The sequence below is a fragment of the Trematomus bernacchii genome, unplaced genomic scaffold (genome assembly GCF_902827165.1).
Source record: "Trematomus bernacchii unplaced genomic scaffold, fTreBer1.1, whole genome shotgun sequence".
Classification (NCBI taxonomy): domain Eukaryota; kingdom Metazoa; phylum Chordata; class Actinopteri; order Perciformes; family Nototheniidae; genus Trematomus; species Trematomus bernacchii.
Genome location: NW_022987546.1, coordinates 134398 through 149943, shown reverse-complemented (window position 1 = coordinate 149943; position 15546 = coordinate 134398). Strand labels below are relative to the sequence as shown.

The 15546-nt window shown below is 41.9% G+C and overlaps 1 protein-coding gene across 1 annotated transcript; it reads right to left on the bottom strand.

Moving 5' to 3' along the window:
• Positions 1-1227: 1227 nt before the first annotated feature.
• socs5b (suppressor of cytokine signaling 5b) lies at positions 1228-14951 on the bottom strand. Its single transcript, XM_034122618.1, is given in 3 exon segments — positions 1228-7996; positions 7998-9018; positions 14550-14951. Coding segments are annotated over 2 exon segments (1698 nt in total). The 5' UTR covers positions 9000-9018; positions 14550-14951; the 3' UTR covers positions 1228-7300.
• Between the last annotated feature and the right edge of the window lie 595 nt (positions 14952-15546).

Sequence of the window (15546 nt, the reverse complement as noted above, 5' to 3'; positions counted from 1 at the left end):
TTCTTGTCCTCTCAAGAGCCCACAGAAAGTTTACTCCTCTGCATGGTAGCTCACCCTCACCCGGCCTCCTCCCGTGTGAGCGTCAATTATTCATAAGCCTTGGGTAGCTAACTTGAAACCGATAACCCACATGCTATTTATACTTCATTTTAAATGAACAAATACTTAACTGTGAAGTTCCAGGCAGCTTGCTCGTGTCTGTCGGCAGAGCGGCTGCAGGGCATCTGTCCACGGGGGAGGAAGGCTGAACCAGCGGCTGCAAGGTGTGGGTGAGACTGTAAGGAAGAACTCTGAGGATACTGCACCACCTGTAACTGTACAAAAACTAGCATCGGACATCCATTTTTCAAAGGAATTCTGGCCCTGATGAAAAGTTTGAAGCTTCATTCATAATGTTGACAATTGGAATTTGAAATCCAAATTGTAATCCGTCTTGTTTAAACCGGGGTTTTCTATTTAGACAGAACAAAATATTAAGCTCCACTTGTTTTTAGTATTATACTATTTGTAGAATTTGATTCCAGCGGTGCCTGACTCCTGTGATCCAAAATGTAACTGGTCTTCAGTCAAAAAAAAAAAAAAGGGTAGAAAGAATATTATTTATAAAGATTCTTTACATGTTCTTAACTGATGTGGGGATTTTACCCCAAATACCTGAATTAACGTGGCATTCTAGATGCAATATAACAGCATATTCAATAAGACTGCTGCCTATGTGTATTTGTGTTAACTTATTTAATTTAAAAGGCAAACTCATTTAATATGATAAATCACTTTATTCAAATTGAGGATTTTGATCCTAGAATTGTTTTTGTAGGGTGATAACAATGAGTGCTTCTAGTTGATATTTAAGTCTTTAAATCACTGGCAGTGCATAAAGCTGATAAGGAAATATTCGTACCCCAAGTGGTGAGATGTAGGTCTCATTATTTTAACAGTATATTGCATTGTGTCATATCTGATTTTATAAAGTTATATTGCTTTTTGGAAATCACCCGAAGTTATTGCATTAAGATTTCTCAGCCAGTTGTCAATCAGTTTATGATATAAGGGAGATGTCAGGTTGGAAACTTGGTAGGAGAAACTGCTTGTACTGTATGATGAGATTTGGTTTCACTGATCCACAACAATCAAACACACTCACACCCTAAACTCTAACCAAATCACACCCAACTCACTGCTAGGACACCAAAAGAAGTACACAGTAAAGAAAGAAAAGCCAAAGTCAATATTATATCATGGGCCAGTGTGGATTACACTTAACAGTTTTATTTGGAATATTAAGACAATGAAGCGTAAGCCAAGCACCAAGAGTGACAGCTACAAGTGTCGCATCATACGGCTCTTTAAAATGAACAGGTTATACTGGAAAACAACTGTATTTTTTTTCTCTTTGAATGGTGAAGCAGATACACGGAACAGACAGTGAAATGTGAAACATGATTATGCCATTTACACGCTCCAAATCCTACCTGACAGCAGAAGTAAAGAAAAAAAAGGGTAAGGAAAGAAAAATAAAAGCAAGGAAAAGCAGAAGAAGAAATGGAACGGCGATATTCGTCTGACGACAGCTTGCTCGGCCTGTGGCAGTGGCTGCGGCCCGGGACTTTAGAGGAGGGCTCTTGTGATTGGTCAGAACGAATAAGGCGGTCTGGGAACACGGCGGTGCTGCGGAGTGACAACCATTAGTTCCCATCATTGTCAAGTCCTGTTGCCTCGGCACCCACATCCACACAGCAACCAATGTGCACGTACAGCATTAAAGTGACAGACGATTGCAACCATTGTTACACTACACTCCATTGCATATTAGGGAGAAGTAATAATGAAAAATAATAATTCTTTCATACATGTTTTTCTGTTTGCATATAGCACTTAACTCAGCTTTCTAAAATATGGGAACATGAAAAAAAAAAAAAAAGGTTTAAAATATCTTTTGTTTTGTTTGTCCTCTAAGGGCTGAAACCATGAGTCGTACCTAGGTGGTGGTGGAGGAAGGGGGGTGGTTAAGGAGTCCTTCATGCGGGGGGTGTTGCTGTAGTTTAGTGGGACAGCTAGCGTCTCAAACCAGACCAGACCCAGTGGTTTCTCGCCACAATCGAGGCTCTCATAGTGCAGCTAAATAGTGTCATACTAATGACAATATAAGGTCAAAATAGTTCACGGCAATTTAGTCTTTTTTCCTTAAGAACATAGAATATACACGTAAACACCAGTCTTTGCTCTCCCTTTTTTTGGGGGGGTGGTGGCGGGGAGTAACACAGAAAGGTGGTGCTGGCTAAATGTGGTCCATGTTATACACATCCCTGGCTTTAGGGGTGGGGTGGTGGGAGGGTGTGGATAGAGTGGTGCAGGAGTCTTAAAACTCAGAAATTAGTTAGCATTTTAGCATGTTTGGGTTCCCTCGTCTCAAACTTTTCTGTCTGTGGTTAACACAAGCTTAAGAGATTTGCACATTTTGTTCAACGATGTCAATAAAATTCCCCACTTGTGAATTTCTGATGCTTTTATGCTTGGTGGCTGCTAACAAATGGCTAAACGGGACGACTAAACGAATAGTAGCCACCTTAAGCTTAGCGGTTGTGACACACGGCCAAATGTCCAGCCAGTTTTTTTTATAGCCTTAGGTAAGCCATTTCATTATAGGGATTGAATTTATACTTCAAATATAATACAAGTCTTGTTAATATGTAAAAATTAACCTGCTGAACAAAGTGTGCAAGTATCATAAATGTGTGTTTAGCACAAATCTTAAATTCTGCAATGGAAATATGTCATTGCTTTTGGTCGAGAGAGCTTGTGATGCTAGCTTCCGGGTTTGGCTAACAGAAAACATCATCACTACACCACTCTATACTGGGGGTAGTGCAGGTGTCAGAAGAAGTGTGATAGCATATGTGTGCAAATGTTTTGTGTTCCAGACAGTTAATGCACCACAGAAGATTAAAACTTATTTTCAACCTATTAGATTACTCCATCATTCATCATACATACAATGTTTTTTTTTCTCCTCCTAAATCTACGGGTTATATGGCAAACATGTGCTACGGTTAATGTCAGATATTTCCCATGGGGAAAACTGGGTCGAGAGAGTCCTGGGACTCTCCTTGCAATGGGCCTGCCTGAGAATAAAAGGGTTTTTTGGGCAGAGAGGCTTTGTTCATAGGAGTCACTGTCATCACCCCTCACAGTCCACTCTGCGTCCTCCCTCCACTGGAACCCTCCGCGTGGCTCTGTCCGTTACACTGATACACCCCCACACAACACATGGTGGAGAACACACCTCCGTCGCCACAATGCCTGAATATAAAGTGAAATATCTCAGGACCGCCGGCTCTTTGCTTAACACTCACACAAGTCTCGCCATTTTCAGCTAAAACACAGACAGTGCAGTCCATAAGAGATTTGGACAGTTGGGACATTTTCAGTTTGGGCTCTGTAGTGCAGCATATTGGATTACAATTGACAGCTAAAAATAAAGATTAAAGCGCTTTTAGTGTTGTTTGAATGATTATAACCATCTTGGATGTATAAACCTCCACCCAAAAGTATTGTAAAGCAATGATCATTAACATACAGACAAGATGACCAATAAGGGGCCAAGACAGAATATCTATGATTTGCCAAGTCACCTGACTTCAGTCCACCTGAGGATATTTTTATATTTACCAAAACAAGTAAGACTGAAGAATAAAAGCCTTGCAGTAGGGCTGAACAATTCATCAGAATTGTATCGCATTTTCCATACGGACTATTGCAATGTCCGAATCCTGTCAAACTATATTCTACTACAATGCAAACATGAGCGTTCCCACTGATATGAATCATATCGCAATATCAGTTACAATAATTGAAGATTATAATTGGCAGAACACCACCAGAGCAGACAAATACTAAATATGATGACTTAAGTCTCTGAAAGAGGTACATTTATACAGCAATGTGGATATAGTTGTCACTAAGGATAACTTCTTTTAGTTTAGGTCCAATATGCCAGAGTAAAGAGCCAATACGATGAAACGTGTCACTGTCCGCACACTTCCAGACTGCACTGTAGAACACAATTACACGATTAAAGTGCTATTTACTTCAGCGAATCCCGAGCCTTCTCTGTGAGCCACAACAGGAAGCCATCTTTCCTCCTCCTTAATGTTAACATGGGGTCTGATAAAGACCCCCCCTCCACATCAGCACAGTGATGTGAGGGATGTGGCCAGATGGAGGGAGAGCAGTTGGATAGAATAATACAAATAAAAAAGGCTTCCCTCAGCCACACAGCAGCCATAAGGCAACACAGAGTGGCCCTTTTAGTACCCGGTAAATTTAACATGGTAAAATTAGCCTGTGATTAGTGCCTGCAAGGGGGGGGCGGGTCACTGTAAAGGATGTTATTGCTTTGCAGGAGCATGATGGACAGGTGAGAGTGAGCTAATGTGTGTGGGTTTTCATTTCTTCTACTCGACAGTGTGGATACTAAAAAATCCAGAAAGTGCACATACAAGCAAATGTCTACCTTATTCCCCTCCTCCGCTCAACACTCACTCCTGCCACTCCTAACACATACGCGATATTCAAGCTTTCTGAGAACAAAGTGCAGGGCAACGGAAAATGATCGGGACTCTTACGTGAAGAAATGTTCACAATGCAGGGGAGAACATTACAATGGGTTAGGGAGATATGAGACATGTTAACCTACAGCAATTATCTTTTAGCACCTGCATAAAATGTGTCTTGTTTCCTGCCTGACTAACGAGTGAAAACACGTTAATGGTTTGGCGGGGGGAAGGTTTTTATTTGGCGTTAATTTCAGTGTGTAGGTGTGAGCTCGACAGGGCCAGGTTCTGAATAAATAAAAGCTGTCGAACATACTGTAGTGTGGAGCTAGCTTTCACTGGTTTGAAATACGACTAGTTATTTACACATAGATGTGTAGCAAGAGCTTTGGTCACAGGCTCAGATATTCATGGGAAACATTTGTTCGTGATTCATCCTCACTGATGAGAACTACAATTCTCTAAAACATGGGCTGATGCGTACACACAAACTAAAACATTAACTAGTTTGAGAACTGATTTCAATGTGTGTTTGAGCTTTCATATGAGTTTATACACATCACCTGGTGGCATTCTGTGATCATATTTGTTAAAAAACATGCCACAAGGGCTGCTGGTCTTCCCCCAAAGTCATGTGCAAAATCGTAAAGTAATTCAATTTCTTTTAAACTAAGTGATGTGTATTGTTTTTAGTATAACAAATAAACAAATACTATTTCTCAATAAGTTTAAACCTAATTGCTGACATCTTTCATAAGAGGTTGGATCAAAACTAACTCAAATCGTACACTTTCTTCTGATCTGTATGTCCAGATGTTGCAGATTAGACATTCATATCTTTCAATATGCTACAGTAGGGCTGGCATTGGACCCACTAACAAACTAATACTACGATAACTGGGAGAAAACTGCATGCTTTAGCGAGTGAAAACACATTGAACTAATGAACAAGTTATCGATTCAATAATCCGTCATAGCTTATCCAACATAGCACCGCTGAAATGTTATCAAAAACTTGAACGTGCACCATAAGTAAGTGAGCTTGGAGCTCATGCACCTTTTCATTGTTGTTCTCTTCAGTCCCTCCTGCTGCAGGTTGGACTGCAAAGCAACTGATTATGGAATAAGATAAAGGGTTCTCTTAAAAAGGCACATAGGGTACACTTATTCTCCCCTCCAAATGAGAACCAAACGGAAATGACCGGCTTGCCAGCAGCAGTGTTTTTGTCCCAAGTAACAACTAAAATTATTCAGATGACGTAACTAAAGCTCTGAGTAATGCCAACCTCTCCAGAGTCGAGTGTTAGCCTTTAGTGCTATTGCTATGACTATAATGCGACTGGGCAATAAGGGGATTTGTTAGTGTCTAAACCTTATATATTAATAAAGTTGTAAAGTAGGGGACATTAAGTCCTAAAGGCTACATCACCTCTTTCCTGTTAGTGACGCAGTGCTTTTCATAAAAACACTATTTTAAATGGTTTCATACAAGAAATATAAATTAAGTAGGAAAATGTAATGCAATCAAATCGTGAGTGTTTATGATTTCAACAAGCAGATTCTTGCTAAGTTCTCCCCAATGCATGACAATATGGTGTCCTCTCATGAGACAGCGTATTCCCAGACAAGCCTGAGCAGATCAATTCATCCATGTTTTAAAATCGAAACTCCATCTTTTTGTCTCACTTGCAGCTCATCACACGTGCTTTCAATTCCTGCGAAGACGTGTTAGTATTCCTTACTCTAACAAATGTTCAAAGCAACAGTGTTACAAGTGTCAAAGAGCTTCATTTCATACAAGATGAAATGAACTGTGCGCTCAGAGCGGAAGCATCTGTGGCTAATGAAGAATGAACAGACTGATGTGACAACTGTAACAATGGTAATTGTTAAAAGGGACCGATGGGAGAACATATTTCGTTTTGAAAGCAATGCTGCACAGTGGGAATAAAGTTCAGCTTGCTGACTAAATAGGACACAGTTGACGGATTCATCATTTACTATTACTGCCTTAGGAGGAAGTACTGTTTTTCAAAGGACTAATCTGTAGTACTTAAAAGCACTTCATTTCCCTGATGTGCTGTCCTGAACTCATGGACCCTCTGAGAATCTGCCCCTGGCTTAGCTGATGCTCATTGTGTGCAAAGAGGTGGCAAAGAATGTGCCTTACGAAGCTCCATCCATGGGACAAGCTCTGACTGCAATAAATCAAAACGCATCTCCAGATGCCCTCTCAACCCACACACACCTTAAAACCCTGTCGGGAAGGTGCTACGCTAGGTGCTTCGACAAGCTAAGGAAGAAAAAAAATTGAGAAATCACAAAGTGAACTTTACAATGTAGCCATGTGGGCCTAAATAGCAAATTGCGATGAGTAAGGGAGGCATGCAGGCAGGTCTACAGGCAGGGTGATGTTGTGGGATCAGGCAGACATTTAGCACAAAGCAGGAGAGCAAAGACACAAAGCACTGATATCTGTGCCTTCCCTCCCTGTCAAAACAACCTGTTCAACACAAAAACATGTGCTTGCCAGACAGCGTTATACTGAATATAATCATATGTATTTTCTGTGATGTAAGTAATAACTAAAACAAAGATTAGAATGAATCTTGTATAGCTTGTTACATTTCAATCCCACCCCTCACCAGAGAGCCATGTTAATATAGCCTCTAATTGGCTGATGAAGAATTTTTTAAGTTCTGTAATCCTCCTGCAGTGTGTGTGTACAGGCAATGGAGAAGCCCACCCTATTTGACCTTGAGTTGCGGTTCCCTCTCCAGCCAGCGAACTCGTACTTTCTGTTTATAGTGATACTCCTTGAGAAAGTCCTGCAGGGCAGGGGGCAGCGGCAGAGAGCCTATACCATCGTAAGTGGTCCAGCGGCAGATGGCGGCTCGTGCCAGGTGCTGCAGGCCGAAGGGAAAGGTCCGATGGAGAGGCGCAGTAAGCAGCGGTTCGAAAAACATGCAGGCGCTGGGATCCTTGTAGTGCTCCAGCAGTCCTGTGACGGTGGAAGAGTGGAAAACACAAGGGTCGTGAGCGTCGAAGCTGAAGTTGTGGTTCCACTGCTCGATGCGGGCGTGCAGGGAGCGGTTGTAACGGCGGAAGCTAACGGAGAAGAGGTAATCCTCCTGGGCGGAGTCTCGCAGCAGGAAGGTGCCCTCAGGCCGGCCGTCCAGCAGCGCCTCGGCCTCGTAGCGGTCCATCACGCCCCAGTAGCAGGGTAGAGCTGTGATCTGCATCAGGTCCGGCACCAGGCAGTGGATATAGTCTATCTGAGTGTGAACCTTCCAGGGCCCGGGTTGCTGCCGGCTCAGGTGACCGTCCCCAGAGGCGTGCCTCTGCTTGGGCCTCCTGGCCTGCAGACAGAGGGTGGTGGAATCCTCCTCTGAGTCACAGTCCTGAGCTGACACCACAGCCCCCAACACCTGTGCACAGGCCCCCGATGATCCGGCGCCCGTAGAGCTGCCCGTAGAGCTGCCAGCCCCCTGACGCCCGTCCCTCCCCAGAGGCCTCTCCGGTGCAAGGAGCCAACTTTGGTCCCAGTTTGTAGAGAGAGGAGCCCGGCACTGAGGCCTCCAGGGTGTGGATCTGTGCATTAGGTGGAGGGTCCACACCTTCCTCGATGCTAAGTCTTCGGCGCTCACGCAGGCGTTCCTCCTCGTCCTCAGGTGATGGGTGGGCGGGGTCAAAGGCATCCAGCAGGGCTGTGGAGGAATGCGGGCTGACCGGTGCTGTGTGTTGCTTGATCAAGTGCCACTTGTGAGCCAGGTCGGAGCCCGGTGGAAAGGGGCAGGTCTCCAGCATGAGCTCCGTCAGGTGGATCTTACGTTTGGAGGTGACGGGGTTCTTAGATGAGCGGGGGCGTCTGCGAGCGGGCAGGGGTAAGCACAGCCCGACGGTGTCACTGAGCCGCTGGCGCAGAGAGCGGCCGTTCAGACTACGTCCTCCGGATACGGAGTCGCTCATCTCCTGGATGGAGCTGACTCCATAGCGCCGGTCCCTGCGGCTCCCGCTCCCCCGCAGGCGCCCGGACCGCCTGTCCGTCTCCAGAGAGCTCTGGGTTTTGGTGGAACACGAGTGTTTTTTCTTGCCCCCCCATGGAGCATGACGGGAATATGAGTCTCTTCGGGCCAGGGGAACACCACCTGATCCCCCCCTCACATCCTCAGAGTCCTTGTCAATTGTAATCTCTACTATCTGAGGGATGTCCGATACACAGTTGTGATGGCGCCGTCCTGCTGTGACCATCGGCACTGGCAGGAGGCTCCGGGATGGGCTGGAGGATCCTGATGCCTCCGCCTCACCTGAGCTACCTCCAAGCTCCACCACACAGTGGACGCCATCGGCCTCCACCCTGCTCTCACTGGGTTCTGAGCTGTTGTTGTGAAAGAGTGTCTGGCATCTGCTCTTCAGGTTGCTCCACATGTTGCCCACTTTCTTCATCAATAGGAGCCCCTCGGACCTGGAGATAACAGGAGACAGAACAGATTAAATCACAGGTGACGAAGACTCGAAACATTTAATACAGAGGGTTCTAAAGAATGTCCTCCATTTAAATCCCCCAGACTACTGTGTATCTAGTAATTTGACATGGTGAGTGTATAACGGGGCCAAAGTGTTTGAGAGGTGGGTGAGCTTGAGTAGTTGGAACAGCAGAGTTAGGAGTTGCCAGGCAGACATGCAGGGACACAAGGCCACGGCTATAAATGAACCCAGGATCTGCTGGTATGTACTGTATTACAGAGCCAGTCTAGACCTGACCAAAAACGTTCCCTGTGGCAGAAGCAGATAACGCACATGCACACACACTTTTATACACCGCTACACTCTACTAGCATGTTGACAGGGATTTGGAAGTAGCAGCACCAAACTGCGTTCAGATTTTGCTAATTTTATAGGGAGCGAAGTCACCACAGGTAGGTGGTCTGTAGAACACAAAACACTGGAGGAATAAAAAAAAATGCAGCATTTCTTTCCCTAACTCAGACACTGTTTCTGGATTTATTGGGGTACAAATGCTAGAAAAACCCATATCACTGCATCAAATGATAAGATACTTGAATAACTTGCAAATATGCGAAATATCCAGAAACAATCACTTTGTAACATGTAAGTTTTAGCTATTACTTCCTTAAATAAGTTGCAATACTGCATTTGGACATGTATCACTTGAGTTGTAACTGATTAAATCAAACATTGGCTATATCCATCAGCACAAGCTGCACAATGTACAGTATTTGAAAGAAAATGCACTGAAAATGTGAATCAGTAACCCTGTCAGCATTAATTGTGCTATTCAATGAACTAAAGGCACACAACAAAAGGATTTTGGACCCTCCGTCTCTTTCCCTCCCACTTCTTTTTTGCCTTTGGGCTAAAAGCAGCTATCTGACTTACATACATCTTGTTGATCTGCCTCAAGTTTGTCTCGTAACATTGACAAAAAGACACGATGTCTTTGCACAATCAGCGCTGACAGACAGGGGTTCTTTGATGCACAGGAAACAAAGTGGTCTTGAGCACGTGGCAGATTAAGTGGAATTGCTGAAGGCAGTTCCAAGGCTATCACTAACAAACTCATGACGTCACTGTCATTCCCCACATTGACTGGCTTTGTACTCAAAACAACATATGACGTCGCTCCACTTGACTGACATGTTATGAAGTATGGGATACGTTGCCCACAAAATAACATCTTTTGATACGACAAATGTATCTTACATGACTCATGTTCTGTGGACATCTGCATAATAAGCCTCGATAAGTGTTGCACATTGTCATATTCCTTAGACGTCCTCCTTATGCTCTCAGAAGTACTTGTACAGAAATTCAGATTTTCATCACCATTGGCTTGAAATTAATCACAGTGATGTTAGACTTTAACAAATAAAATCAAGAGAAATCAAATACAAATTGAGAAAACTTGTTCGGTGTTAAGAATCATTTCCCTGATGGATTCCATCCCACAGTAGTAGCATCGGTTTGCTGCAAATTCAAGTTATAACAATAAGGTTGGTACAAAGTACAATCAATAAAATGAATTTGCAATAATTGTTTCAAATATGTTTTAAACTTTAAGTCTGCTATAAAAAATGAATCCCATGTCATCACTGCAACACCCACACACACACACACTTGCAAACTAACTCCCAAAATACTCTGCAGTTGATAAAGTGCTGCAAGCTGTGGCCAGGAGCAATTTTGCAAATAGATTTAATTACATTATGCTTATTAATTCGATTTTCAATTTCTGCATGAATGTCAGATGAATGAACTTATATTTTAAATGCTGTTGTATACTATAACTATGTAGTTGGTATAGCTGATGCAATCAGAGATGAGATTCAGCCTACCCTAACCCTCCCCCCCTGTCTGTAACATAAAGCCGAAATGAATACTTTTTTTGTTAGATTTAGATTAAATTTAACTATGTTTATTTTTATAATTAATTGCTTTGTCAAAACAAGGAAAATTGGTAAAAAAATGTGCATGCACAATCAAATCAAATCAAATCAAATCAAAGGCTAAATGAAATGCTCGTTGATACTATGGGTACTTGTAAATGTCTATAACTATGTAAATGTATCCTGTAAATATAATGTATGATGTCCTTTATTGTTTTATGTTTCATGTGGAACCTATATGCTGCAGGTCTCCCTTGAAAAAGAGATCTATGATCTCAATGGGACCAATCTGGTTAAATAAAGGTTTGAAATTAAATGAAATAATTGATTCTGCAAATCCTTTTACATGTGGCATAACTCAATTGAAAAGATGTTTATGATAATCGACCCCTACATGGTCAATGAAATAGTAGGATACTGAGCAATAGTGAAAGCTGCAGTCACCATGAACTGGTTAGATGCATGCAAGAGGAGCTGCCACCAGTTTACCTCATTAAGGTAAGCAACACCTTTTATTGTTCTATTCGTGTTACATGTAAAACAACACAGGGTCTGATTATAGTTCCTCGCGTCATGGCAACAGAGTAAATTATGAACAAGCTAATGCTATTCAAGATGCTGCAAAACAATATTCAATAACCAATCAGACAATGAAAATACAATAAATTGGCAAACTATTTTGATACTGGAATTTAATGTTAATCAAATGTGTAAGTGTGCTGATATTCTAGACTAGAACAATGACTACAATCTGCCTAATTAAAACTAAAGCAGTTAATCTCTACCACAATACCACACGCTGCAGAGTAAGTGCAATGTTGACAACTCTTTATAAAATCATTTTTGGCCTAACCGAGACAGGCAAGGGAAGGTTTCTTGCTAAAAGGATCAACATGGTTTAAAATGTACTTTTTTGTCCAGCCAATTCGATTTTGGAAAGCCAAACATGCAAACAAGTGTCCCTCATTTGTCAAAGTTATTGTTGGAGCACAAAGTCTTACCAGCCGCAACCTACATTTGCCAACACAAGAAGTGATTCCTAACTGCGAATATAAAAACACTGAACTATCTATCTAAACCGGCATCTGACACCCTGCTGTCTTTCCTCTGAGATGAACTGGAATTGTGAGGCTAACGTTATATCAGCTACATCTCGATAGGCCGGATTTTCCATCCGGGTTGCTGTGTTTTATCCCTCAGTTTGCTAATCGCCTCAAAAACACAAACAAGGAAAAGTTCCAGTGACCCAGACTAAGAGCTAATAGGGGGCAAGGTCTCTAAAACTTAAATGGTGCTAAAGTAGTTCCCACAGTTTAACAATAAAACCATTACAAATAGGCAATAATGGAGGTCCCTGAACAGGAATACAACAAATAAAGTAGCATATCCTTAGCTACCACAAGCTGGATTATACCAGAATTACACAATAACAGTATTTATCAGACTGCTATGAGGATGTCCACTTTAGACACACACATGCATTAAGGCTTCACTGTCAACTGATAATAAAAAGAAAGAATTCAGACGATTAACCCTACAAGTGAGCACAATGAAAGGCTTAAAGTACCATGAAAATTGGTCTATACGAGTAAAAATGTAAAATGTCTCAAAACTCATTACCCAGTAATTTGTAAGAAAAATAAAACGCAAAATGACGGAAAATATAAGGGGTGCTTTCATTGACTATTGACACAATAGGCTTTAACGCAGCATTTTGTAGCGCTTAACATTTAATTAAATGTTAATGTCACTTTTTGTTAGCTTTACTGCATTTTGATCAGGTCGCACACTCTGTGACGTCCAGCTGTTTTGAACACACCGGGCATGGAGCTCGCCTGCGATATGCGAAACGGGGCAAAAATGTTCTTAATGCTTAATCAATTAAAAGTTAGATGTTGAAATTCCTAAAAAGGACCACTAACGGCTAAATACACTTCCAGAGTGTTGGTTAGCTAATCTGCTTCGTTGGCTGGAGTCCATTATTATTACAAATCAAGAAACAACTCCAAAACAGACTTTAATTGCAGTATGGTTGAAAACGCATACGTTCCCTACATGGTTGCATGTACTGTTTTGGTGCTTCACTCCAAAATGTCAATGTTATAATCAAGATTAAATCAATTTTGTTATGTTACCACCTGAAAGTTAAATTGTCTCCAGCAGGACACCAATGCATTTCATATTGCCAATTTCTGCCCTAGAATTAAATATTCTGATTAAATATGCTGTTGCCATGGATAACAATGGCCACACCAAAAAGTGTGATCCAGTCCACAACCGCCTTAAAACAGAACTAGGCTACTTCTGCTGTTCGGCAGCCCAACACACCCATTCTCCTGGGATCATACTGATCTGAGAGAGGGCTGTAGAGAAGACAAGATTAAGAGAGGACGCCTTCTCTGCTCAGACCAAACCAGAGTTAATGAGATATTTGCAGCGTTTTGCATGCTGAAAGATATGTGGGATGGCAGAAAGCAACACAGGGTATGTAAATGACAGATAAATCACAGTCTTACAGATTAGTCTTATAATTCGAATCACAGCAGCAAAAACTTAAAAATAGACAAGTTACTGCAAACTTTTCACTTTTTTCTTCATCAGAATGCATTTTGGGTTAGAAAAAAATCTTACTTTCAGATAGAGGCACAAATATGCACAGTAATACATATTTGTGCAACTAAATATTGCATTGTTATGCATTGACAATGCCATGTTTTTTTATAATCATTACTCTGCACTTTATTAGTAATGTGCACTGAGTAATCATTTAAAAACAATTTCAAATCAGGCAGAAAACTAAGTAAGTCAATTGAAATGAACTGAATAATATACCGTAACTTGGATTTTAAGACAAACGCTTTATGGAGTTCATGTTAACTAACGTTACATTAATCCATCCCTACCATACCAAACTGCCTTTGTAATAATTTGATTTATACAGATTGACGTGGACAGTAACATTTCATTATACTAACGTTTAACAGCATGCCATATTTTAGACATTAGCACCAGTTTAATGTCAATAAAAGGCAACACCACGACCGATCTGACGTTATTATATCTGGTTTATAGAAAGGCCTTTACGTTTCTTGAGGCCCCACTTTTCCCTGCTCTGAGCCAAGTTAGCGGACTTGCTAACACGTTAACCATCCACAGCAAATCCCAACACACCGCTAAATGTAGCCGCGACGATAACGTTAACTAGGCTCACATTTGCCATGTTTGCTTTTTGACTTCAGTCAAATATGATTATATTTTTGAGGGAAAAAAACAAAACTACCCTATGCTGGTTGGAAACACACATAAAACTATCTTAGCTCTAAATCCAGACTGCTTCGCTAACTTGCGGTTCAGGCTTACGAGCTGTCAAAAATGCTAACTGTTAGCATTTCCTAGAATGGGAGTTTCAAGCGTTTTAGTTAGCTTCGGCTAACCAACCAGCTAGCGAGGTTAGCATTTTAGCTTGTGAAAAAGCGACCCCAAAAAATACACAAATAATTCAAGCATTGCTGTAGTGCTTGAATATGCAGAGTAGCCAATGGTCGCATGCTTGACAAGTAGTGGTGTGTTTCTCGAATTCATATCTTACCCTTTTGCCGTTTGAAAGCCCTATTCAACAGCTCTCTTTGTCTGCAAAAAATGGCTATTAAGAGAAGTCAGGCATACATCCCCCTTGCGGACCACGGTGTCAGATGAAAGCACTGAAGGTACGCGAAAACTTGACGGTATCATCCCGATATTTTAAAATGAATTCGTTAAATACTAATCAAATATCTTTAAAAATATATATTATTCTTTTGGAGCCGCGAAAACCCGTTCTTCGTCATGGTGGGGGTCTTCTTTTCTACCGTGGTCGCTGCTGCTTCTAGCAGCCAATATGACGGCGGTCTCAGCAGACAGAGACCCGGAGAGGCGGACGGTGTTACGCGTGATGGAAACCGACTGACAGCGGCTCAGTCCAATGGAGTAAAGGGAAAAGTCGTCCATTTCCGACAGAGCATGCGGAAAGGGAATGCCCCGGTGCTGACTCCGCGTGATGGGCGTCTCGTGTCACCAATGAGCGAGAGTAGAGGATGTGGCTCTCCACTGGCAGCTACTTGGAAACGTGGAGAGGTGAAGTGATGCTAGTGGTGTTACAGCCAGGCCGGTGCTCTGTCTGTGTGCTTCCAAACGACAACGAGAGGTGCTACTTTGCGGTAAATACGATATAACAAAGTGTCAAAATATGTTGCTATAAGTAGTGTAATATAGAAGTGGGGGATTTGAATATTGGTAATATTCTCTATAGAAATACTGAACATATGCTAATACAACACTCTGAGTCTATTCACACAGTGGACTTACATCTGTTTGTAATGTATTAATAATAAATATGAAGATAGTAGAAGGGGCCAGTAGGCTACTTACTGATGTCATCAGAGAGAGAGCCAGAAGCAATGCTCTGCATTAGGAGTAACTGAGAATGCAGAATAAAGAAAATGCTGTTTAATTTGACTATTATTTTATTTACTAGAGATTCTAAAGTAAATAATTGTACTCTTCTCACTCAATGGTCCCCCTGCCATATCAAATTACCCAAGGCTGGA